The sequence below is a fragment of the Salmo trutta genome, chromosome 14 (genome assembly GCF_901001165.1).
Source record: "Salmo trutta chromosome 14, fSalTru1.1, whole genome shotgun sequence".
Lineage (NCBI taxonomy): Eukaryota > Metazoa > Chordata > Actinopteri > Salmoniformes > Salmonidae > Salmo > Salmo trutta.
This window is the reverse complement of record NC_042970.1, coordinates 80751957-80777074: the sequence shown is the minus strand read 5'-3', so window position 1 is coordinate 80777074 and position 25118 is coordinate 80751957. Positions and strand designations below refer to the sequence as shown.

The 25118-nt window shown below is 46.5% G+C and overlaps 2 protein-coding genes across 2 annotated transcripts; both read right to left on the bottom strand.

The window, feature by feature from the left end:
- Positions 1–5509: 5509 nt before the first annotated feature.
- On the bottom strand, positions 5510–13218 carry LOC115147586 (uncharacterized). The gene is made up of 12 exons (XM_029689849.1): positions 12181–13218; positions 11905–12075; positions 11695–11807; positions 11538–11591; positions 10861–10982; positions 10714–10763; positions 7774–8411; positions 7458–7667; positions 7022–7359; positions 6664–6914; positions 6316–6562; positions 5510–6248 (listed from the first exon to the last, which is right to left on the bottom strand). Exons 1-11 carry the CDS (start codon positions 12264–12266, stop codon positions 6343–6345), a joined length of 2253 nt encoding a protein of 750 aa, XP_029545709.1. The 5' UTR covers positions 12267–13218; the 3' UTR covers positions 5510–6248; positions 6316–6342.
- Positions 13219–23042: 9824 nt separating this feature from the next.
- On the bottom strand, positions 23043–25118 carry LOC115147897 (histone-lysine N-methyltransferase 2B-like). The gene is made up of 4 exons (XM_029690156.1): positions 24568–25118; positions 24042–24289; positions 23686–23934; positions 23043–23589 (listed from the first exon to the last, which is right to left on the bottom strand). Exons 1-4 carry the CDS (start codon positions 24871–24873, stop codon positions 23043–23045), a joined length of 1350 nt encoding a protein of 449 aa, XP_029546016.1. The 5' UTR covers positions 24874–25118.

Here is a 25118-nt window from a genome sequence, read left to right as displayed (position 1 = left end):
AAAAACAGAATAACTAATGAGCCATTTGACACATGTTAGTTTTAGGCTCTCAAGCCATGCTCTACTTTATTTATCAACCAAGAAAACAGATAAAACAAATCCTTAATTTAACTATTTACATATTAAACATAACTATTAAACATATTACACATCGTTTGACACAACTAACTTAACATTTTTCTTACATTTTATTTCTGCTTTATTTAACCAGGTAGGCAAGTTGAGAACAAGTTCTCATTTACAATTGCGACCTGGCCAAGATAAAGCAAAGCAGTTCGACACATACAACAACACAGAGTTACACATGCAGTAAAACAAACATACAGTCAATAATACAGTAGAAAAATAAGTCTATATACAATGTGAGCAAATGAGGTGAGATAAGGGAGGTAAAGGCAAAAAAGGCCATGGTGGCAAAGTAAATACAATATAGCAAGTAAAACACTGGAATGGTAGATTTGTAGTGGAAGAAAGTGCAAAATAGAAATAATGGGGTGCAAAGGAGCAAAAGAAATAAATACAGTTGGGGAAGAGGTAGTTGTATGGGCTAAATTATAGATGGGCTATGTACAGGTGCAGTGATCTGTGAGCTGCTCTGACAGCTGGTGCTTAAAGCTAGTGAGGGAGATAAGTGTTTCCAGTTTCAGAGATTTTTGTAGTTTGTTCCAGTCATTGGCAGCAGAGAACTGGAAGGAGAGACGGCCAAAGGAGAAATTGGCTTTGGGGGTGACCAGAGAGATATACCTGCTGGAGCGCGTGCTACAGGTGGGTGCTGCTTTGGTGACCAGTGAGTGGAGATAAGGGGGGACTTTACCTAGCAGGGTCTTGTAGATGACCTGGAGCCAGTGGGTTTGGCGACGAGTATGAAGCGAGGGCCATCCAACGAGAGCGCACAGGTCGCAGTGGTGGGTAGTATATCTTCTTATGGATAGGGGGCACTATTTTCACGACCGGGTGAAAATAAAGTACCCGATTTAATCTGGTTACTACTCTGGCCCAGAAACTAGAATATGCATATAATTAGTATATGTGGATAGAAAATACTCTAAAACTGTTTGAATGGTGTCTGTGAGTATAACAGAACTCATATGGCAGGCCAAAACCTGAGAAGATTCCATACAGGAAGTGCCCTGTCTGACCATTTCTTGTCCTTCTAGGTTATCTCTATCGAAAATACAGTATCTCTGCTGTAACGTGACAATTTCTAAGGCTTCCATAGGCTCTCTGAAGGCGCCAGAAAGTGGATTGGGATCTCTGCAGTCTCTGGGCAAGGTTCAGCAGCTCTGTTTGCGAATGGTCAGCCTAGTGGCTCAGAGCCTGGCGATGCGCCCGCACGACAGGATTCCATGTTTTTCTTCACCTGTTTGAACGAAAACAACATCGTCCGGTTGGAATATTATCTCTAATTTATGAGAAAAATGGCATAAAAATAGATTTTAAACAGCGTTTGACATGCTTCTAAGTACGGTAATGGAATATTTTGAAATGATTTGTCACGATACACACCCGCGCGTCACCGTTCGGATAGGGACCTGAACGCACGAACAAAACGGAGGATATTTGCACATAACTATGGATTATTTTGAACCAGAACAACATTTGTTGTTGAAGTAGAAGTCCTGGGAGTGCATTCTGATGAAGAACAGCAAAGGTAATCCAATTTGTTTTATAGTAATTCTGAGTTTAGTGAACGCCAAACTTGGTGGGTGTCAAATTAGCTAGCCCGTGATGGCGAGCTATCTACTCAGAATATTGCAAAAGGTGCTTTTGCCGAAAAGCTATTTTAAAATATGACACTGCGATTGCATAAAGGAGTTCTGTATCTATAATTCTTAAAATAATTGTTATGTAGTTTGTAAACGTTTATCAAGAGTAATTTAGTAAATTCACCGGACGTTTTCGGTGGGTTTGCTAGTTCTGAACAGCACATGCTAATATAAAAAGCTGTTTTTTTTATATAAATAATGAACTTAATTGAACAAAACATGCATGTATTGTATAACATAATGTCCTAGGAGTGTCATCTGATGAAGATCATCAAAGGTTGCTGCATTTAGCTGTGGTTTTGGTTTTTGTGACATATATTCTTGCTTGAAAAATGTCTGTGATGTATTTCTGGCTGGGTACTCCCCTAACATAATCTAATGTTTTGGATATTGATGTCACGTACCACTAGCGGAACGTCTAGATGTAAGAGGATATGGGGCTTTGGTTACAAAACGGATGGCACTGTGATAGACTGCATCCAGTTTATTGAGTAGGTTATTGGAGGCTATTTTGTAAATGACATCGCCGAAGTCGAGGATCGGTAGGATGGTCAGTTTTACGAGGGCATGTTTGGCAGCATGCTTTGTTGAGAAATAGGAAGCCAATTCTAGATTTAACTTTGGATTGGAGATGTTTGATGTGAGTCTGGAAGGAAAGCTTACAGTCTAACCAGACACCTAGGTATTTGTAGTTGTCCACATAAGTCAGAACCGTCCAGAGTAGTGATGCTGGATGGGCGGGCAGGTGTAGGCAGCGATCGGTTGAAGAGCATGCATTTAGTTTTACTTGTATTTAAGAGCAGTTGGAGGCCACGGAAGGAGAGTTGTATGGCATTGAAGCTCGTCTGGAGGGTTGTTAACACAGTGTCCAAAGAAGGGCCAGAAGTATACAGAATGGTGACGTCTGCGTAGAGGTGGATCAGAGACTCACCAGCAGCAAGAGCGACATCATTGATGTATACAGAGAAAACAGTTGGCCCAAGAATTTAACCCTGTGGCACCGCCATAGAGACTACCATTTGACACATTGAACTCTGTCAGAGAAGTAGTTGGTGAACCAGGCGAGGCAATTATTTGAGAAACCAAGGCTATTGAGTCTGCCGATGAGGATGTGGTGATTGACAGAGTTGAAAGCCTTGGCTAGGTCAATGAATACGGCAGCACAGTATTGTTTCTTATCGATGGCGGTTACGATATCGTTGAGCGTGGCTGAGGTGCACCCATGACCAGCTCTGAAACCAGATTGCATAGCGGAGAAGGTGCGGTGGGATTCGAAATGGTCGGTAATCTGTTTGTTGACTTGGCTTTCGAAGACCTTAGAAAGGCAGGGTAGGATAGATATAGGTCTGTAGCAGTTTGGGTCAAGAGTATCCCCTCCTTTGAAGAGGGGGATGACAGCAGCTGTTTTCCAATCTTTTGAAATCTCAGACGACACGAAGGAGAGGTTGAACAGGCTAGTAATAGGGGTTGCAACAATTTCGGCAGATCATTTTAGAAAGAAAGGGTCCAGATTGTCTAGCCCGGCTGATTTGTAGGGGTCCAGATTTTGCAGCTCTTTCAGAACATCAGCTGACTGGATTTGGGAGAAGGAGAAATGGGGAAGGCTTGGGCGAGAAGCTGTGGGGGGTGCAGTGCTGTTGACCGCAGTAGGGGTAGCCAGGTGGAAAGCATGGCCAACAGTAGAAAAATGCTTATTAAAATTCTCAATTATAGTGGATTTATCGGAGGTGACAGAGTTTCCTATCCTCAGTGCAGTGGGCAGCTGGGAGGAGGTGTTCTTATTCTCCATGGACTTTACAGTGTCCCAGAACTTTTTTGAGTTTGTGTTGCAGGAAGCAAATTTCTGCTTGAAAAAGCTAGCCTTGGCTTTTCTAACTTCCTGTGTATATTGGTTTCTAACTTCCCTGAAAAGTTGCATATCACGGGGGCTGTTCGATGCTAATGCAGAACGCCACAGGATGTTTTTGTGTTGGTTAAGGGCAGTCAGGTCTGGAGAGAACCAAGGGCTATATCTGTTCCTGGTTCTAAATTTCGTGAATGACGCATGTTTATTTAAGATGGTGAGGAAGGCATTTAAAAAAAATAACCAGGCATCCTCTACTGACGGAATGAGGTCAATATCCTTCCAGGATACCCGGGCCAGGTGGATTAGAAAGGCTTGCTCACTGAAATTACAGAACTATATTACAGAACATATTACAGAACTATTTACGACGACCCTCCAACTCCTTCCTTCGCCTCCTGTGGTCCTTGGCACCCGAGGCTCAGGCCCTCTCTTCTCCTCCAACCACTCCACAGCAGTTTTTCCTCCTCCTGCTGCCTCACAGAAGTACTCTCCCCTGTACTGGCTGTGGGCAAATTCTTTTCTTTTAGGCTTGCCACATACCTTGCAGGGGAAAGCAACAGGAAACCTCCTTTTCGTCACAGGTCCATGACCAGCCTGTGCATTTCTCCTCCTCAAATCTGTGTACCTGGTCAAGGAGAGGCCTTTTGTGAGGGTGGAAGTGGCAGCAACTCTAGCAATAGGGGGTTTGCTTGTTGGTGGGTGCCGCTTATCTTTCCTCCTGACCCCCTTGTTGATTCTAGATGGAGCTGGCTTCAGTTTCTTGTCTACAGAGGGAAACACAGGTAGTGGCTTATTATAACACATTACACAAAGGGAAATTGATTGTTTTTCTTTTCATTAACTTAAGTTTTATTGATTATTTATTGTTTGGATAGTTTCTTTTTGTAAGATGAACAAAATGTATGGGATAAAGACCTCACCTTTGGGGAACCGCCAGTTCAGAACTGGAGGCCACCATTGTGACGACCCTCCAACTCTGTCTGCTGTATTTTCTCTCTTCGCTCTTGTTCCTTATTAGGACGCCAGTGGGCGGAGTTGGAAGGGTCGTCAGCTAGATGGGAAACACCTGGGCTCGGGTGTGTCCCAGGATAAAGACACCTCTTCCACAGTCATTGGAGAGACTCTCTCCATGCAGACACCTTGTTTTTGGTTGGGCTAGTTATGGTATCTAAAAAATATATATTTTTGATACTCCTCGTCTCCACGTTGTCTCCGTTTTGTTGCGAACTCTGAACCGGTTCGTAACACCATGGACGGCTACATTTCAGGTGTGGAGGTGGGTCCTTGTATCTCCCAGCATGCCGCTGGGCTCTCTCCTCTCTTTCACTCGGCTGCCTTTTTGTTCTTATCAAGTCCAGTTGGGACTTGTGTGCTTTCTTCCTCCTCCGATCCTTTTTCAAAATATATTGTTGGAAAGCACGCATTCTTGTCCCAGGCAAGGTGTTGAGCTGCCTTATCCAGCCTATGTAGCTGTGAGAATTAGAATTAGCAGATACACTGAAAAGGGTGGATAACAAATATTCAGATATATTACATATAATGTTAAAACAAGTTACCTTCTTGGTTTACGGTCTGTAGAGTTGTAGACTGCATCGATAATATTTCTATAGCCTGGCCTATTGAAAACTGTATCCATCTTGAGTAATAGTTCTTTGCAAACTCACTCTCCCAAACTTCAACAAGTGAAGGTGCGCAGCAACCAATCAGATTAGTGGGCATCACTGGGGAGGCTGGGGGTGATTGACTCCCTGCTGTCACCTATAGTATCTGCTGGTCATCTCAAATGTCTCAGTAGAACTTGCCTGTTTTTTATGTGCTACAACTCTGCAAACAGTGTGTTTATTGAACTTTAAAGAGAGTGTATGACAAATCTAAATGAATTTCAAGGGAGAAAAAGTGCTTGTATTAAATTATTTATTTCACAGGGAATGTCGCGTGTGAAACACAGCATAATACACACATACTTTGTTAACAAGTTAAGAATTTTAAATGAGCTAAAGGTACAAACAATCAATGTCATAAAAAAACAAAACAACAAAGAACATATGTACAAGAACTACTTTACACACCAGTCAGTCAGAGTTTACTGGCCTTGGCTAGCACCATGCTGGGCCCTCATGATTGCCAGCCACTCCTCAATAGTTTGGCCACCAGAGGTAGCAGCACAGAATCTTCACAGTACCATACATACTGTGTCCAAATTCAGAAGTTTTAGGCTTGCCACATTTAGAGCACTTATAGCCTTCGTATGGCTTGTGCGCTCTGACTGTAATGCCAGACTCAAGCTTCTTCCTCCTCCATTTGGTGGTCCTGGAGACCTTGGGTCCAGCAGGAGGAGGGGGAAGAGGAGTGGAGGTCGAGGGCAGCTCTTGGGAGACTGGAGTTGTAGGGAGGGAGGTGGTAGGCAGACTGGGTGGCGGTAGAGGTGGCAGTGGCTGACTAGTGGCTGCTCTGCCACGCTGTGTAGCCTGCCCCGTTCTGTCCTCTGGTAGGTGCTGCTGGTTGATGGGCCTGTCAGCGGTGAAGTGCTCCTGACTGCAGCGTGGAAGGAGCCTGACTCTTCCCTCTCTGCAGTCATGCTGTCCTGGGTCTGGTGCAGGGCCACTCTCTCCATAGAGGATATCCGTTTGTTGTACCTGTGTGAAAAACATGGAATATGTTAATTGTTATCAGGAACACTGTCAACCAGTGTTAAAAACTTACCACTGTGTCCAGGTCAGCTTGTTGACCTCAAAGTTGCAGCCTTGTGTGGGTTTTCAGGTTTGGGCTGCCCAGCACCATGGTCCTGATCCTCCTGTAGTCCCCCAGGATAGCACCCCACCTGTTGACCCGGTTACCAAGAACCGTCTTGCCAGCAGGGTGCTTGTGGCACAGCTCCACAAAAATGGCCTCCACTGTCCTGCTGGTGTTGGGCCACTGAGCAGGTCCAGAGCCTTGGCCAAGCAGGGAGCTGAAGGTAGATTAAGTTAACAAAAGGAAACATCACGTTAATGAGAAATACACTCATGTCTTTATGTGTGTAGTGAGTTTAGAACAATGTGTAGTACGCACCGCTTCATACTCTCTTCCCCCTTCACGGTGGAGGTCTTTGAATTTTTAAAGTGCCCCTGCAGGACTCGGTCCCGGAACCTCTCTGGGTAGGAGACTGCCGCCTTGTCTCTCTCTGGAAGATTTCCCCAGAGAGCCATGATCTCCTCTATTTGCCTATTAGAGATCCATGGCCCCTCCAGCAGCCTCACCAGACTCTTGGCAAGGAGGACCACGTGCTGGTATCCACTAACCCCATCAGGTCCTATGTACTCCTGGAAATAGAAGAGTCATAGGGAAGGGTTGGATTAATAGTCAGAATAATTGTCACGAATGGAAAGAAACTTGAGAGTGAGCTGTTAGGATGTGGATAGTCACTTACGTCATCGTCCAGGTCCTGACTGGCAGCAAGTGTAGTGTCCACCTCCATAGTGTCATCAGGGGGTGTGACGACAGGTACCTGGGATGGGTTGGGTTGAGTGGGCGGTGGAGTGGCCTTCCTGAGTGGAGGTACTGGTGGGAGACTGTCATCGAGGGCGGGCAAGGACATGGTGGGGTCATCCTCCTCCTCAAGCTCTCCCAGGTCCTCCTCCTCTCCCTCTCCTCCCTCAAATACATCAGGTGTCCCGTCTGGGACATCCGGGTCCTTACCGAGGTTGGACTCCAGCCTCTGGTCACCATGGGTCTGGGAGAAGAGGTACTCGACCCCAATGAGTTCCCCTTAAACAGAGAGACAACAAAAAAAGAGAGTAGTACATAAACAGACTGCACATGTTTTAGTGTGTGTATATATAATTGTATAATTTAGAAATACATACCAGTGTACTTTGCAGGCCTTGTGTGATCCTTCACAAGACTGCAGCCCAGGAGCTTCTGGCTCAGCTCATTGATGGCGTACTGGGCTACACCATCATAGCAGTGCAGGGTCTGCTTCTGCCCCCCCCCCCCCGCTTCGGCACGGTCCTCATTCCACCAAACCAACCCTTCAAAGAGGTAGGCCTGAAAGTGCTCGGCACACGCACTTGTTCCTATAAATGACATCAACAAGAAATAAGAACTCTTCACATGCACACAGTTGTTAACACACAACACAACATGACGTAACAACATGACCCAGTTTAACATTTAACATACCAGGAATGAAGCGGTGGAGGTGGAAAGATTCCAGGGAGGTGGACCCACGTGAGCAGCGCAACACAGGCAGGATGACCCCTCCCTCGGTCACGTCCTTGCCCTTGTTGGTGTAGATGCTGACATCAGGGGGGTCCTGAATGCAGACCAGGTGGTGTCTCTGGGTCTGCCAGATGGCCTGCATTCGGTCACGGTCCAGGAGCCGGATGCCCATGGTGTCTGTGGCATCCATGAAGGTGTCCAGGAGCTCCCCGATGAGACGCTCGGTCTCCTCCGCCCCGCGCGTGCGGCGACGACAGTGCCGAGCCATCTCCTTCAGGCTGATCCTCTTCATCAGTTGTGTGTCGCTGAGCCCCGTGATGTGGCTCTCCTTGAGCTCACCTCGCTTGGCCTCCCGCAGGCGCTCCACATCATCTGCACACCACACCAACATGCAGGAGGAGAGCCTCTGCATAAAGAGAGCATAGAGAGGATGGCTCTCTGTGGTCACTCCCCGAGCAAAACGACGGATGAAGTGCCACACATCCAGCCGGACGATGAGTTCATCCCACTGGCTGAACATGGCTGCCGTCTTCCCCTTTCCCATCAGGGCGCAGCAGTCCCGGTTGACATACAGCAGCTTGGGAGGTGCCACTCCAGCTCTACCGTAGCGCTGCTGGAGGCCAGCTGCCATGTCGAGCAGGCCCTCTCATTCGCTGTCTGTGAGGACCGTAATGAGCACCTGGCCGTACTCATTGCCCACGTTTGTGGCCCACGCTGCTGTCCCGTGTGCCTTCCCAGCTAGTTTCTTGGTCACCTGAGGGGAGTCAAACAAACACAGACAAGACAGACAAACACACAGTCATGTCAGTGAGTGGACACAAAGTTTCACAATACATTTAAGTCATAAAATAAGTCATAATAAATTATTATTCATTTGATTGTCTCTAACGAACTCGTATTATTTCTGGTCAAAACATCTTAAATCACCTTCTTGGTTGAATCCATCTTCAGGATGGACCCAAAGGTGGAGGTGACTCTGGCCTTAAAGTCCTCTAGCTGGAACAGAACATCATAGCCGTGGACAGTCAGCAGCCACTGGGCTGAGGGCACATCCAAAAAGGGAGGAGGAGGTGTTACCCTCAGTGGTGCGGCACCTGGGACCACAAAGTGGTCACTGACGGACAGGTAGTCCAGGGTCCGACTCATCCAGGTCAGGCTGTGCTGCTCCCTCAGCTGGTTGTACAGCCTGGTCACACTGTTCCCCAGTGTCCTCTCCCTCATCAGCCTGACCACCTTCAGGTCACAGGACAGCCTAATACACAGAGACAATTGGGTCAAAAAAGAGGAGGGAGGAGAAGGGGGTTCTAGAAACACTTTGATAAAGGAAGGAGGGGCTTGGGGAGAGGGTGAGGAGTGTGTGGATGGGGGTTCTAGAAACACTTTGATAAAGGAAGGAGGGGCTTGGGGAGAGGGTGAGGAGTGTGTGGATGGGGGTTCTAGAAACACTTTGATAAAGGAAGGAGGGGCTTGGGGAGAGGGTGAGGAGTGTGTGGATGGGGGTTCTAGAAACACTTTGATAAAGGAAGGAGGGGCTTGGGGAGAGGGTGAGGAGTGTGTGGATGGGGGTTCTAGAAACACTTTGATAAAGGAAGGAGGGGCTTGGGGAGAGGGTGAGGAGTGTGTGGATGGGGGTTCTAGAAACACTTTGATAAAGGAAGGAGGGGCTTGGGGAGAGGGTGAGGAGTGTGTGGATGGGGGTTCTAGAAACACTTTGATAAAGGAAGGAGGGGCTTGGGGAGAGGGTGAGGAGTGTGTGGATGGGGGTTCTAGAAACACTTTGATAAAGGAAGGAGGGGCTTGGGGAGAGGGTGAGGAGTGTGTGGATGGGGGTTCTAGAAACACTTTGATAAGGGAAGGAGGGGCTTGGGGAGAGGGTGAGGAGTGTGTGGATGGGGGTTCTAGAAACACTTTGATAAAGGAAGGAGGGGCTTGGGGAGAGGGTGAGGAGTGTGTGGATGGGGGTTCTAGAAACACTTTGATAAAGGAAGGAGGGGCTTGGGGAGAGGGTGAGGAGTGTGTGGATGGGGGTTCTAGAAACACTTTGATAAGGGAAGGAGGGGCTTGGGGAGAGGGTGAGGAGTGTGTGGATGGGGGTTCTAGAAACACTTTGATAAGGGAAGGAGGGGCTTGGGGAGAGGGTGAGGAGTGTGTGGATGGGGGTTCTAGAAACACTTTGATAAAGGAAGGAGGGGCTTGGGGAGAGGGTGAGGAGTGTGTGGATGGGGGTTCTAGAAACACTTTGATAAGGGAAGGAGGGGCTTGGGGAGAGGGTGACTTTGAAACACTTTGCTTTGTTTGGGCAGTTCCTGATAAGAGATCAAAGGTCAGACATTCAGATCAAAGAGCTAATTAACATTTCAATGGGGCTTTGAAACATCAAAACCTCAGTGTTGACAAGAACCTACTGACCGCCTCTTTTTCTCACTATGATGCTTTTTTTCTGTTTTTCCTCAAAGTGAACAAGAGCTTTGATTTTCAGAGGTGTGAATTACAAACCTGTAAGTCAAGATGGCTGGGAACTTGGAGCGATGACTTGCGTCCAGCTGGTTCAAGACATCCAGTGACCATCCTGCTAGCTTCTTCTTACAGAGGCGACACTCCAGGTACTCTGTCCCCATATAATACCAGCCATCCATGTCAAGCACCCTCCGGACCGTCTTGTACACCCCACAGCCTGTGAGCTTTTGACGCTTGCACTGTGGCTGAATGCACACAAACTCAAAGGCCCACAGGCGGTAGGGCATCCAGAGGCAGAACGGCCGGAGGAAGTAGGCGGTGGGAGAAGCTGGAGGCTGATGGCTGATGTTAGGAGGCAGAGGAGGGAAGTACCACAGCTCGAGCTGGCTTTTCAGGACACATTTTAGATGCTTGTCCCGTACGAAAATGGCCCGACTGACCCACTCTTGCTGCTCCTTTGGGAGGGTCTGCTCCCATCCCTCAGGGAGAAGCACCTGCAACAGAGCAGAGAATCAATACATTTCTTTTCCATCCCCACACAACCAAAAGTGAAATGAAATAGCCAAGTCATAGTTCAGATGAGACGTTTACCTGAGCGTCAGCAGCAGGCTGTACTGGTCCAGCTGTTGCCTGGGAGGTTGACCGGAGCTGAGGAGGGGCAGTAGGAGCTAGCACAGCAGGGGGGGCGGTGGCAGTGGGAGCAGTAGGAACTGCTACAGGAGCACAGGAGTTAGTCTCAAAATATTTCAGAGAAATTAGTGAGATAATTCAATTAGAAAAGAGCTTCAGCTTCAAAACATGTTAACAGCCTGTTGACAGCAAGTGCACTTTGGTTTAGTTTTGATCAGTGTTATCAGTGGTAGAGGTTAGGAATCTAGGTTAAACACAATCTACATTTAAAAGCTACAAACGACAGATGTATAGTGGGTAGACATCTACAAGCAAAGAATATGGCCAAGCAAAGTGATGCAGACTGAAATACAGGTTGGAATGGTGACAAGACAAGCTACAGTAAACATATCATTCCACAAAAAGATGAGGAAGGCTTTTTCTATGGCAAGCAAAATGGATGCAAAAATGAGAAATTCTACAATGATTTCTAAGCCCGGCTAGGAGGTGTTTTAACAGTTTTACCACTTACCTTACCACTTTAAAGTGTATCCTGTTAATGCTAACAACAACAGATAGTTATTAGGGGAAAGGTCATTTCATATGTATATTCTTCTCAACAGAAATAAACAATAAAGTGCCATAACAGAGTACAGTACCTTGGTCAAAACCCACGCAGATAGACAGCAACTCCTGATCTGATGGCTCGGCAGCTAAGAAACACAGACAAACATAATGACACAGTTATATTGTCAATTGCTACACTGTTTGATTTACTATTTGATTGACTTAGATGACTACAGAATATATATTTACATGGATTAGGAGGCTCTACAGCTGTTGCTGTGTCCCTGCGCTGGACATAGACCTTGAAGTGGCCCATTGAGGTCCCCGGCTTTACTTGGTATTTCCTAAAGCAGGCCATGTAGCTGTATTGAGATAAAGGAAATAAACAAGTCCCAAACAGGCCAAAAAGAGGCTTAAAGAGATTTTTACAATGGTCATTACAATGTAAGGTCACTATACCTCTTCCTCTCCTTGTCTTTGGCCTCATAAAGGTCTTTGTAGGTAAGGGACTTGTGGTTCCCAAAGCCAACAAGGCACGAGTCCTCCTGGTCAGGTCGGGGGGGCAAGGTCCCATCCCGTACCCTGCGTTCCTCCACTGCCTTCTGGACCTCAGGAAACAGGTTAGTATACCTGTCCGGATGGTTGGGAAAATGTTATAAATTGTATTGTGATTCTGACTGATTTCATGTTTATGTCATTTTATAAGAAATTACAACTATTTAAGGAAAAGAGTACCAGTCAAACTGGTCCTTGTTGGCCATTTCAGGAGACATGTCTGTGTCCCCCATCTCCCTCTCTTGCTGGTGAGAAGCCAAGACCATGACGGCATAGCCGACATCGTGGCTTAGCAGCCACTTGAAGGTTTGACCACGGTATTTGCCAAACTGGATGGCCCTCTCACTGTCCACCAGTCAGCTATCATCCGGGTCACCCCCTCTGGCTACCACACAAGCCTTTGCCTTCGCCTTCACTTGTCGTGGCTTCAGCACCCGGACTACACCTGTACACTCTTCCTCCTGGATGGTCCTGGCAACCCTGGCAGCCTCTTCAGATGCCCTCAGGGTGAGGGCACCAGAGGACTCCAACCGGAAAGCAGGGGTGTAGACATAATCCATTCTTCCTTTCATTAAGAGAGGTTATTCACACACATACGTTGTTATTTGTTGACAGCAATACACAGTGGACCACATTGCTACCCTGCTTACAGTAGAGCCCATACAGCGTTAAATGTCAATTTGATTCTACATATGTTTGCTAGCTGCCCCATACAGCGTTAAATGTCCATTTCATTCTACATATAACGTTAGCTAGCTGGCAAGTGTGCGTTGTAGTACACTAAGTTAACACTGCACGTGAACTACATTGGCTGAATATCTAAATATATAACGTTAACTATCAATTATTATCGCCCTTTATTACACATTATTAGTTAGCGACAGGACTCGTTTTCAAGAAAATAGACGACTGAAACTCACATTAATTCACCTAAATACACAACTGTGTTCTGAAACCTGCCATGAAATATAGCTAACCTTACCTTTACGACCACGATTGAAACTCACATTAATTCATCTAAATACCCAAACGTTTGTTGAAATCCGTGATGACAACAAAATCAACAACTGAAACTCACCTTAATTCACCTAAATACACAATTGTGTTCCGAAATCCGTGATGAAATATAGCTAACGTTACCTTTCCAACTATCTTTCTCACAAGTACTCGGAATGATGCAGAACTAACTATAGAATTTCTCCGTGGATTTTGGGGGAGGCGGGACATGAATAACAGATAAGAATCCCATTGGTGGCGTAATTTGCAATTTGACCAATCAGTCTCTGCAACCAAAAGTGCAACAAATGCAACTAGCCAATGAGGTTAGCCAAAGATTTGAAACAGAAAAGCAACAGAAAGCAAAGAAGATTCCCTGGCTCAGATTGCACGAGGAGGAGGCTGAAACGCTGGTCACCCACATCTGCGACCAACTTTTTCAGAAAGTATGGTCCTAGAACACCATTTATCATTTCTGTGCACTTTGAAGTGGGTAGCAGCAGTGGAGTCTGAGAAAGCAGCTCTACATGCTTCTCCAATGTGATCGCATGCCAGCATGGAACAGTGTTCAGCGATGGTGGCCTCAGCCTTTTTTGCAGAGTCAATTTTTTTTAACCATAAATGGCAGCTTGTTTTGGGTGGAACTGTTATAAGGCTTTGCCTTTTGAGTATGTTTTTGAGTTGTCATGTGTTTTTTTACATCGCTAAGTTTGACGTAGAAATCAGCCTTACAATACAGGCAGTATGCCCGTGTATCATCTCCAATAAACGGCTTCAACCAGCCTTTGAATTCAGGGTTTGATTCCCACTCCTTTCTGTATTTTTGAGTGTACAGTTTAGACTGAGACATGATGAGCTAGCCAGCTAGATGTTTAGCTTATGTCACAGAGAGGCACACACACAGTGGACAAGGTGAGTAAGTGACTGAGGCTGTGTGAGTCAAATGCAGTGATTTATTTTAGACAAATAACATTTTACATTTATATCAGCCAGCTGCGGGCTTCCCGCATGTGTGATTCATTTGCAGTCTGGACGTGGAGGGGTGAACATCTCCTGCTCTGACTGCAGCTGGGGGGGACTGCTGCGTGAGGACTGGGCTGCCTGTGAGTGCTTTGGGATGGGGCTCACGGCAGCACCCGCTGCTCGTTGAGAAGAGTAAGAACGATATGTGCTTTCACGTCAGTCTCCAAATAACAGAAAAAGTCGCTAGATTTGTTGCTAGTCGATTTTTTAAAAATATGTCATTAGAGGGGTCTGAATACTCGCTAAATATAGCGACTGAGTCGCTAAGTTGGCAACACTGAGTATCAGCTCTGTTCAGATAAAATGTACGTGTTGCACCGACCAAACTGCAGCTAAAAACTGTCTAATAGCTCTAAACTTGAGTGAAACACACATGTAGCACAGACCAACTGCCGCTAACTGTCTCCTAGCAGCTCGGTTTTCAGAGTAAAACACATGTTGCGCTGGCAGTAGTCAGTAAAGTCCGCTAGCTACTGATAATAGCCAATACCGCTCTGTTGAAAATGTAAAACAGGTGATGCACCGATCCACCGGGTGTACATACTGTCCATAAACCACTAAAAGTGGTATAACTTAAAGTTACTGAAGCTAGCTAGCTATTTAGCTCTTGCTAGATGCTCACATTTGCATCTGACTGTGCAAATCGTGCAGTAACATTAAGTATAGAAATGAAGTCATTCTGTGGTTCTGTGAATGACTTCTGATGTTCGGCAGATCCACGCTCTCGATCTGTCCACTCTTTCCATTCACCAGACACTAGACAATGGTGGAAAAATCTAAATTTAACCAACATTAGTGGGCATGGTCATGCTGTTTTACTCCAATATAATTTAATCTGTATTTTTGCTCCCACTCCAGCGGCCACTGGTAATAATTACACTCTAAAATGATTTCATTTCACTACTTGAGAGGAAAATATATTTAACTCCAGAAAAAACACTCCAGTTTTTACTGTGTGCTAGCTAACATCAAGTAAGTTAGGTACCGGTTTTGTGCCGAAAACCCCCCTGCCAGAATCCCCCCCACCCCCTTCTAATTTCCTTAATTTTGTGGCTCGAGTCAAATACTTTCTGTGACGCACATCAGAGTCAAATACTTTCTATAGAACAAACTTCACGTCAGGATAGGCAACCAAAACTAATAATGAATGTATGTGTGTTATATTAAACATAGAGGAGGGAGTAAAATGTTGGCAAGCAATAAACATTTCAGAACAACTATGAATTATTATCCTTACACTTTCAAAAATACTAGTTGAATAAGACATTGGAGATGTGACGATTTTTGGCAAAGAGATTTATTTATAGACTAATACAAAAATCAGTAGCGGATTTAGGTACAGGCAACATGGGCAGCCGCCCAGGGGCATCTTGCCGGGGGCGATAAGGGGCGCTCCCGGGTGTGGGCGGGGCGGGGCGCTGAAGGGGGGGTTCGCCCAGGGCGCCACACAAGCTAGAACCGCAACATACACTTGAAACAAATAGCCAAACCAAAAACTGCAGACAAAAATGCTTTCTGCTACTAAGATCAGTGAAATGTTCGCTAAACTGACAAAGGAGTGGAGAGCAGAAACGACAACTAGCAATCAAGTCGCAGCAATGAAGAACACAAAGGGGGGGATTCTGGCAGAGGGGAGATTTTCAGCACAACACCTGTGCCGAAGCAAATGCTACGTATGTTTTACAGGTATAACATATACCTTATGTATTTCACCGAAAATCCCTCATATTTATTATAATACATTTTTTTAAGGTTATTTTGAGATGTGTTACACTACTTTTAAGAGTGAACTATTGTATTGTATTTATTTTCTAAATTGTGTTAATGCTGTGAGGTCATCAACGGGAGCCATGCACATGTTCGCAAATGTCCACAAATGTACAAAAAAAGACAATTGAAAATTATATCGTAATTGATTTAGTGTTGCACTACTGTTTTTAGGAATCTATATATTAGTGTTAACCTCTCTAGGGTATGTGGGACGCTAGCGGTCCAATTTGGCATAGTGTTTAATATCTTAACAATGTGGAGTAATTATAGGAACCGGGCCAGGACCGGGGCAGGTACCGGGGCTTGGTCAGTTGGGGGCAGAGGCCGAGGGAGCGATCGGGGGACCTGTAGGGCTTCGGCTTTTGCAGTGACAGAAATAAATAGGTTAAATGAATGAATGAATAAATAAAATAAATGCAAGCATGAATGGACAGACATATTACAAATGTAGATAACAGTGATTCAGTTAATAGTTCATACCTAAAGTGACTCTCCTCTAAACCCAGATGACTCTTACCAATACATTTCCTTGGGCTGACGATAGCGACAAATTTAACACACTTTAATATGTCAGCAAACTTTAACTGAATACTTATCAAAATGTATCAAATTTCCTATGTCAATTAATAGTGACGTAAAATACATGTGTCTATGTCAGCAACTGCTTTGACCAGCTCTGCTTCCGATAGATCTGTTGGTGGCAGTGCTGGTCAAGGGAAAGACACCCCTATTTCTTCATCTTCGCCTGCAGTTCACCTGGGCGAGAGAGCGCCTTGAAAGGAACGCAGAGATCGCAGGACCAAGAAGCCTTTGAAAGCAAAACATAGCAAATATGTCAACATTTCCAACTGTGTGGAACAAGTAGAATTATATTTTCCTTTAAGATGATATGTAACATTTACGTAGCTGCACTCTTGGGCCGGGTGGTGCTGGCTGCGGCGGGCCTGGTCACAGCAGCTACCCCCTCCTAGTCTCTGCGCTGAATGTAGTCAATCAAGGCGGCCATCGCACTCCCAAGATAACGGGGTGTCTGCGTCCTCATGCTCCTGACATATCTGTGTGAGACACAGCAGAGGGAACGTTTGAGATGAACATAGAAAACACAAAAGACGCACGCCCATTACTTTATCCTGTCCGCACCCATGGCCTCATACAGGTCCTGCAGCGTGTCCCACTTGTACTTCCCGATGCCAACAAGGGCCTTGCCCTCCTGGCCTGAAATCAGCACGGGAACCAATTAACTGTCAGAGCAAAAGAGTTACATCTTACATACAATGAGGAGAATTAAACAAACTCACCTGGCTGGGAGGACTTTAGCTACCTCGTGCGTCCGGTTGAACCTGACCATCTCAGCGAAGGCCGGATAGGCGCACGAGTAGCAAGTCAAGGGGTCCTAGTTGGCTCATCAGGGGATGCTGGGAAACGCTGCGCTCTCGCTCCCTCTCCTTCTGATGCACTGTTACCACGTGCACCATGTAGCCCACGTAGTTCTCCATCATCCACTTGAAGGTCTGACCCCGGTACTTGCTGAACTGAACAATGCACCGGCTCAGGATGACCGAATCTGCACCGTGTTCACCTCCCTCGGAGACGACGCAGGCTCGAGCTTCTGCCTCCGCTTCCTCCCACTTCTTAGTCCTCACAGGAGGGCCCTGAGCACCAAAAGCAGGGGGGCCGTCAGTGGCCACTTTTACTGCCTTGGGTGTGACCTTGAGGACCAACTCCTGTGAGGGCGTGAAACGGAACCTCCCGCCGCTTTGGCAACCCGCATTTGGCGCAGACGTACTGCTCACGTTGCCTTCTCTACCCGGCTGTCACCTCCTCTGTGTCCTCTGCCTCCTCCAAGCCGTTGTCCTTGGCACTGGAGGAGGTGAAGAGCAGGCCGTCTGTGGTCCTTGGGCTTCGGAGGGGCTGGGAAGTGTGGGGGGTTGTTGCTCCAGGTGGGCTGGCAGAATAAGTGCTTAGACGGGCTCTCCTTGCTGGGTGGTCTGGTGTGGGACCGGGGGGGGGCGGCGTAGGGAAAGGGAAGGGTGCCTTTATACCCTCCCGCTGGAAGTGGAGGGGCTTGGCTTCAGGGAGGGGCTGGGCGGTGACGCTGGGGGCAACAGCAAGCCCCAATCCCTGCTTCAGCACCATCCTCTCCCTCTCCTTCTGACGCCGGGAGTACCTGAAACAGGTAGAGAAAACAAACACAAGCTGTCACTCAGATTGTCATTAGTCACATTGGTTTATGTAACAAGTCTTCCATAAGTTAATGTCTTACCACTGACTGATGGTCCTTTTATTCAGCTCAAAGAGCTGAATGTTGGTCTGGGCCATCAACCTCGGGCTGTTCAGCACTGCCTCCCGGATGGCCACGTAGTCTGCCAGAATGAGCGCCCACCTGCTCTTTTTGACACCGGCAGACTGCGTGGCGCTGGGATGGATTTGGCAGAGCTGACTGCAAATTGCCTCCACCAAACGGCTGGTGCCTGGCCAATTTGCAGGGCCCGAGTTGAGTCCGAGAAGGCAACTGAAACAGAGGAGATAATTAGAGAACATTGAAAAATAATGATAGCCATCGCCTGACCTTCATATGCATTTTATGTAAAGGCAGGCAATATAACAGTAAGGTGGAGGACATGAACAACATACCGTTGGAGAGAGTCTTTTCCTAAGATAATGGACGACTTCCCCTTTGTTGCCTTGAACCGCCCCTGAACGATCCTCGCCTGGTGTCGGGCAGGGTAGATCAAGCGTTGCTTGTCAAAGTCTGGCAGCGCCAGCCACAGTGGCACCAGACTGTCTACCCTGCGGTCCGACAGCCCCTGACGGTTCCTCACCACCACCAAGGCCCTGACAAGCCTGCGGACATGCTGGTAGCCCAGCATTTTTTAAATTTATTTATTTCACCTTTATTTAACCAGGTAGGCAAGTTGAGAACAAGTTCTCATTTACAATTGCGACCTGGCCAAGATGAAGCAAAGCAGTTCGACAACATACAAAAACACAGAGTTACACATGGAGTAAAACAAACATACAGTCAATAATACAGTAGAAAAATAAGTCTATATACAATGTGAGCAAATGAGGTGAGATAAGGGAGGTAAAGGCAAAAAAGGCCATGGTGGCAGAGTAAATAAAGTATAGCAAGTAAAACACTGGAATAGTAGATTTGTTATTTGAAGAAAGTTCAAAGTTAAAATATAAATAATATGGTGCAAAGGAGCAAAATAAATAAAGTAGGGGAAGAGGTAGTAGTTTGGGCTAAATTATAGATGGGCTATGTACAGGTGCAGTGATCTGGGAGCTGCTCTGATAGCTGGTGCTTAAAGCTAGTGAGGGAGATAAGTGTTTCCAGTTTCAGAGATTTTTGTAGTTCGTTCTAGTCATTGGCAGCAGAGATCTGGAAGGAGAGACGACCAAAGGAGGAGTTGGCTTTAGGGGTGACCAGAGAGATATACCTGCTGGAGTGCGTGCTACAGGTGGGTGCTGCTATGGTGACCAGTGAGCGGAGATAAGGGGGGACTTTACCTAGCAGGGTCTTGTAGATGACCTGGAGCCAATGTATTTGGCGACGATTATGAAGCGAAGGCCAGCCAACGAGAGGGTACAGGTCGCAGTGGTGGGTAGTATATGGGGCTTTGGTGACAAAACGGATGGCACTGTGATAGACTGCATCCAGTTTATTGAGTAGGGTATTGGAGGCTATTTTGTAAATGACATCGCCGAAGTCGAGGATTGGTGGGATGGTCAGTTTTACGAGGGTAAGTTTGGCAGCATGAGTGAAGGATGCTTTGTTGCGAAATAGGAAGCCAATTCTAGATTTAACTTTGGATTGGAGATGATTGATGTGAGTCTAGAAGGAGAGTTTACAGTCTAACCAGACACCTAGGTATTTGTAGTTGTCCACAAATTCTAAGTCAGAACCGTCCAGAGAAGTGATGCTGGACAGGCGGGCAGGTGCAGGCAGCGATCGGTTGAAGAGCATACATTTAGTTTTACTTGTATTTAGGAGCAGTTGGAGACCACGGAAGGAGTTGTATGGCATTGAAGCTCGTCTGGAGGGTTGTTAAGTGTCCAAAGAAGGGCCAGAAGTATACAGAATGGTGTCGTCTGCGTAGAGGTGGATCAGAGATTCACCAGCAGCAAGAGCGACATCATTGATGTATACAGAGAAAAGAGTTGGCCCAAGAATTGAACCCCATAGAGACTGCCAGAGGTCCGGACAGCAGGCCCTCCGATTTGACACATTGAACTCTATCAGAGAAGTAGTTGGTGAACCAGGCGACGCAATCGTTTGAGAAACCAAGGCTACTGAGTCTGCCGATGAGGATGTGGTGATTAAGAGTCAAACGCTTTGGCCAGGTCAATGAATATGGCAGCACAGTATTGTTTCTTATCGATGGCGGTTACGATGTCGTTTAGGACCTTGAGCGTGGCTGAGGTGCACCCATGACCAGCTCTGAAACCAGATTGCATAGCGGAGAGGGTGCGGTGGGATTCGAAATGGTTGGTAATCTGTTTGTTGACTTGGCTTTCGAAGACCTTAGAAAGGCAGGTAGGATGGATATAGGTCTGTAGCAATTTGGGTCAAGAGTGTCACCTCCTTTGAAGAGGGGGATGACAGCAGCTGCTTTCCAATCTAAGGGAATCTCAGATGACACGAAAGAGAGGTTGAACAGGCTAGTAATAGGGGTTGCAATAATTTCGGCAGATAATTTTAGAAAGAAAGGGTCCAGATTGTCAAGCCCAGCTGATTTGTAGGGTTCCAGATTTTGCAGCTCTTTCAGAACATCAGCTGAATGGATTTGGGAGAAGGAGAAATGGGGGAGGCTTGGGCGAGTAGCTGTGGGGGGTGCAGTGCTGTTGAATGCAGTAGGGGTAGTTAGGTGGAAAGCATGGCCAGCCGTAGAAAAATGCTTATTGAAATTCTCAATTATAGTGGGCTTATCGGTGGTGACAGAGTTTCCTATCCTCAGTGCAGTGGGCAGCTGGGAGGAGGTGTTCTTATTCTCCATGGACTTTACAGTGTCCCAGAACTTTTTTGAGTTTGTGTTGCAGGAAGCAAATTTCTGTTTGAAAAAGCTAGCCTTGGCCTTTCTAACTTCCCTGAAAAGTTGCATATCGCGGGGGCAGTTCGATGCTAATGCAGAACGCCACAGGATATTTTTGTGTTGGTTAAAGGCAGTCAGGTCTGGGGAGAACCAAGGGCTATATCTGTTCCTGGTTATAAATTTCTTGAAAGGGGCATGCTTATTTACGATGGTGAGGAAGGCATTTTAAAAAAATAACCAGGCATCCTCTACTGACGGGATGAGGTCAATATCCTTCCAGGATACCAGGGCCAGGTCGATTAGAAAGGCTTGCTCGTTGAAATGTTTCAGGGAGCGTTTGACAGTGATGAGTTGAGGTCGTTTGACCGCTGACCCATTACGGGTGCAGGCAATGAGGCAGTGATCGCTGAGATCTTGGTTGAAAACAGCAGAGGTGTATTTAGAGGGCACGTTGGTTAGGATGATATCAATGAGGGTGCCAGTGTTTGCGGCTTTGGGGTTGTACCTGGTGGATTCATTAATAATTTGTGTGAGATTGAGGGCATCAAGGTTGGATTGTAGGATGGCTGGGGTGTTAAGCATGTCCCAGTTTAGGTCACCTAGTAGCACGAGCTCTGAAGATAGATGGGGGGCAATCAGTTCACATATGGTGTCCAGAGCACAGCTGGGGGCAGAGGGTGGTCTATAGCAGGTGGCAACGGTGAGAGACTTGTTTTTAGAGAGGTGGATTTTTAAAAGTAGAAGTTCAAATTGTTTGGGTACAGACCTGGAAAGCAGGACAGAACTCTGCAGGCTATCTCTGCAGTAGATTGCAACACCGCCCCCTTTGGTCGTTCTATCTTGTCTGAAAACTTTGTAGTTAGGGATGAAGATTTCAGAGTTTCCATCTAGGATATTGCCCATTCTTCTCTGTCCAAGGAGGAGGGGAAACGGGGGATTTTGCTGGGTGAGAGGAGGAGTTTGGCAGCTGCTGTGTGTGTCAACAACGCATATTAAGTAGCCATGTGCACCAGGTCTAAACAGTGATGACAATAGACACAGATGCCCAGTCTAGGAGTTTTAATGAAATGAAAGACAATTATTATTGCAATGTAAATCCAATGAACAAATGTCAGCAATCTCTACAAATCAAATAACACACATTAATTAATGTAATGTACGGTGTGTGTGTATATATATATATATATATATATATATATATATATATATATATATATATACACACACATTAATTAATGTAATGTACGGTGTGTGTGTATATATATATATATACACACATTAATTAATGTAATGTACGGTGTGTGTGTGTATATATATATACACACATTAATTAATCTAATGTACGGTGTGTGTGTATATATATATATACACACATTAATTAATCTAATGTACGGTGTGTGTGTATATATATGCTGACATAAAACTCCTATATACATACATATATATATATACACACACACTGTACATTACATTAATTAATATATATATATATATGTGTGCATTCATACAGGCTCTAACTATTTCTTTTAACAGTCATGTGTATGTATAACATTGGCGCTAGTGCATCTTGGCCCCCTGACCTGTGGACAGAAATGTCTATACTAGCAAAAGGTAAGCTATTCATGTGTTATAGCTACTGCTGTAGAAAAAAAACATTAGCTCTACCAAAAAGTTGAGTTTTCACTTGAAAATGTATTGATAAATCATGTTTGATTTGTATATTTTAATGTCTATCCTTGTTTTTTTACAGGTTCATCACTATCCTGTCTGTCTTTGCTATACAGTCCTTTAATTGAACTATGTAAATAAAATGTTCATGTGCTAATTAAAACATGTCTGTCTTTGCTATACAGTCCTTTAATTGAACTATGTAAATAAAATGTTCATGTGCTAATTAAAACATGTCTGTCTTTGCTATACAGTCCTTTAATTGAACTATGTAAATAAAATGTTCATGTGCTAATTAAAACATGCATTTTGCTTGGGAACGGACCGATGTTAGTCTGGTGTCTCGCCTCAGAACTGCCTACCATGGGTGACCCTACCAGTAGTCTTATAGACTACAGGCAGTATAGCTCTGAGGGTCATAACACACAAGCCTCTACACCGCGCTCAAGGTCTCGGTCCAGGTAGAGGGGAACAGTGAACTATTTACAAAAAAAACGAGGGGAACAGTGAACTATTTACAAAAAAACGTCCAACCACCCAGCCAGTGGCTCAGTGTCCTTCACCTCGCCCCTCAGCGTCCTTCATTTCCGCCAGCCACTGGGCCACGGTCTTACCCCCCGCAGCCACAGAGCAGAACGCTACGCCGCCTAAGCGGCTGTGGCCCGTCTCCCGCCGCGTCGGCAACCCGCATTTGGCGCAGACGTAATGCTCACGTTGCCTTCTCTTCCCGGCCGTCACCTCCTCTGTATCGTCCGCCATCCTCTTCCTCCTCCAAGCCGTTGTCCTTGGCACTGGAGGAGGTGAAGAGAAGCCCGTATGTTGTCCTTGGGCTTGGGAGGGGCCGGGAAGTGCGGGGGGTTGTTGCTCCAGGTGGGGTGGCTGAATGGGCGCTTGGGCGGGCTCTCCTTGCTGGGTGGTCTGGCGTGGGACCGGGGGGGGCGGCGTAGGGAAAGGGAAGGGTGCCTGGATTCCCTCCCGCTGGTAGTGGAGGGGCTTGGCTTGAGGGAGGGGCTGGGCGGTGACGCTGGGGGCAACAGCGAGCCCCAATCCCTGCTGCAGCACCATCCTCTCCCTCTCCTTCTGACGCCGGGAGTACCTGAAACAGGTAGAGAAAACAAACGCAAGCTGTCACTCAGATTGTCATTAGTCACATGGCTTTATGTAACAAGTCTTCCATAAGTTAATGTCTTACCACTGACTGATGGTCCTTTGATTCAGCTCAAAGAGCTGAAGGTTGGTCTGGGCCATCAACCTCGGGCTGTTCAGCACTGCCTCCCGGATTGCCACGTAGTCTGCCAGAATGAGCGCCCACCTGCTCTTTTTGACGCCGGCAGACTGCGTGGCGCTGGGATGGATTTGGCAGAGCTGACTGCAAATTGCCTCCACCAAACGGCTGGTGCCCGGCCAATTTGCAGGGCCCGAGTTCAGTCCGAGAAGGCAACTGAAACAGAGGAGATAAATAATTAGAGAACATTGAAAATGATGAACCTTAATGTAAAGGCAGGCAATATAATAGTAAGGTGGAGGACATGAACACTAACAACATACCGTTGGAGAGAGTCTTTTCCTAGGATAATGGACGACTTCCCCTTCGATGCCTTGAACCGCCCCTGAACGATCCTCTCCTGGTGTCGGGCAGGGTAGATCAAACGTTGCTTGTCAAAGTCTGGCAGCGCCACCAGACTGTCTACCCTGCGGTCCGACAGCCCCTGACGGCTCCTCACCTCCACCAAGGCCCTGGCAAGCCTGCGGACATGCTGGTAGCCCGGCATTGCATCAGGGCCTTGAGTCTCCCCCTGAAGACAAAGAGACATGAAAGAATCGATGAGGACGATGTCACACATAAGATGTTTCTACAAAGGAAATAGATGTTATTTTACATTGTGTAACTGATAATCACACTGATGAATTCACTTAAAATGAAACTAGGATTAAAAAAAATTAATAATCCTGTTTGTTTACTGAATGATTACTGTGAGTATTAATGGAGTTTAGGTCTCAATTCCACATTTCAAAGAGGTTGCAATAGCATGTATTTTTGTTCTCAACACCACAAAAGGTAAATTATAATTACCTCTGAATCAGAGGAGTGGTCAGGGTGAGGAGAACCATGTCGATCAGGGGCCTCAGGAGAGCTTCCGTCTTCAGGGGCGGTGGGACTGGATGGCCCAGACCTGGGTGCGTCTGCGGGTTCCCCTGACAGAGGTGCCGCTGAGCTGGAGGACGGGGCGATCATAGGAGTGACGTGAGGGATGTGGACTGTCGGGTCAACATCCTCCTGAAAGCCCTCGTCCTCCTCGTCGAGCTGCTCGACGGCGGCTGCCTCTTCCGGAAGGTCAGGGTCCGCGCTGACATCCTGCAGCACTCTGCCAGTCCTCATTCCACCTCACCAGTCCATCCAACAGGAATGCCTGGAAATGCATGGCATTTGCCCTGGTACCTGAGAGAACAATACATGATTAAGGTGGGAGAGCTGTTGCTGTTAACATTCAACTTTAAGCTCCACAATGACAATTACCTGGGATGAACCGGTTTAGGTGGAGGTGGAATGACTCCAAGGATGTGGAGCCCCGTGCGCAGCGATAAACCGGCAAAATCACGCAGCCCTTGGTGATTTTGCCAGTC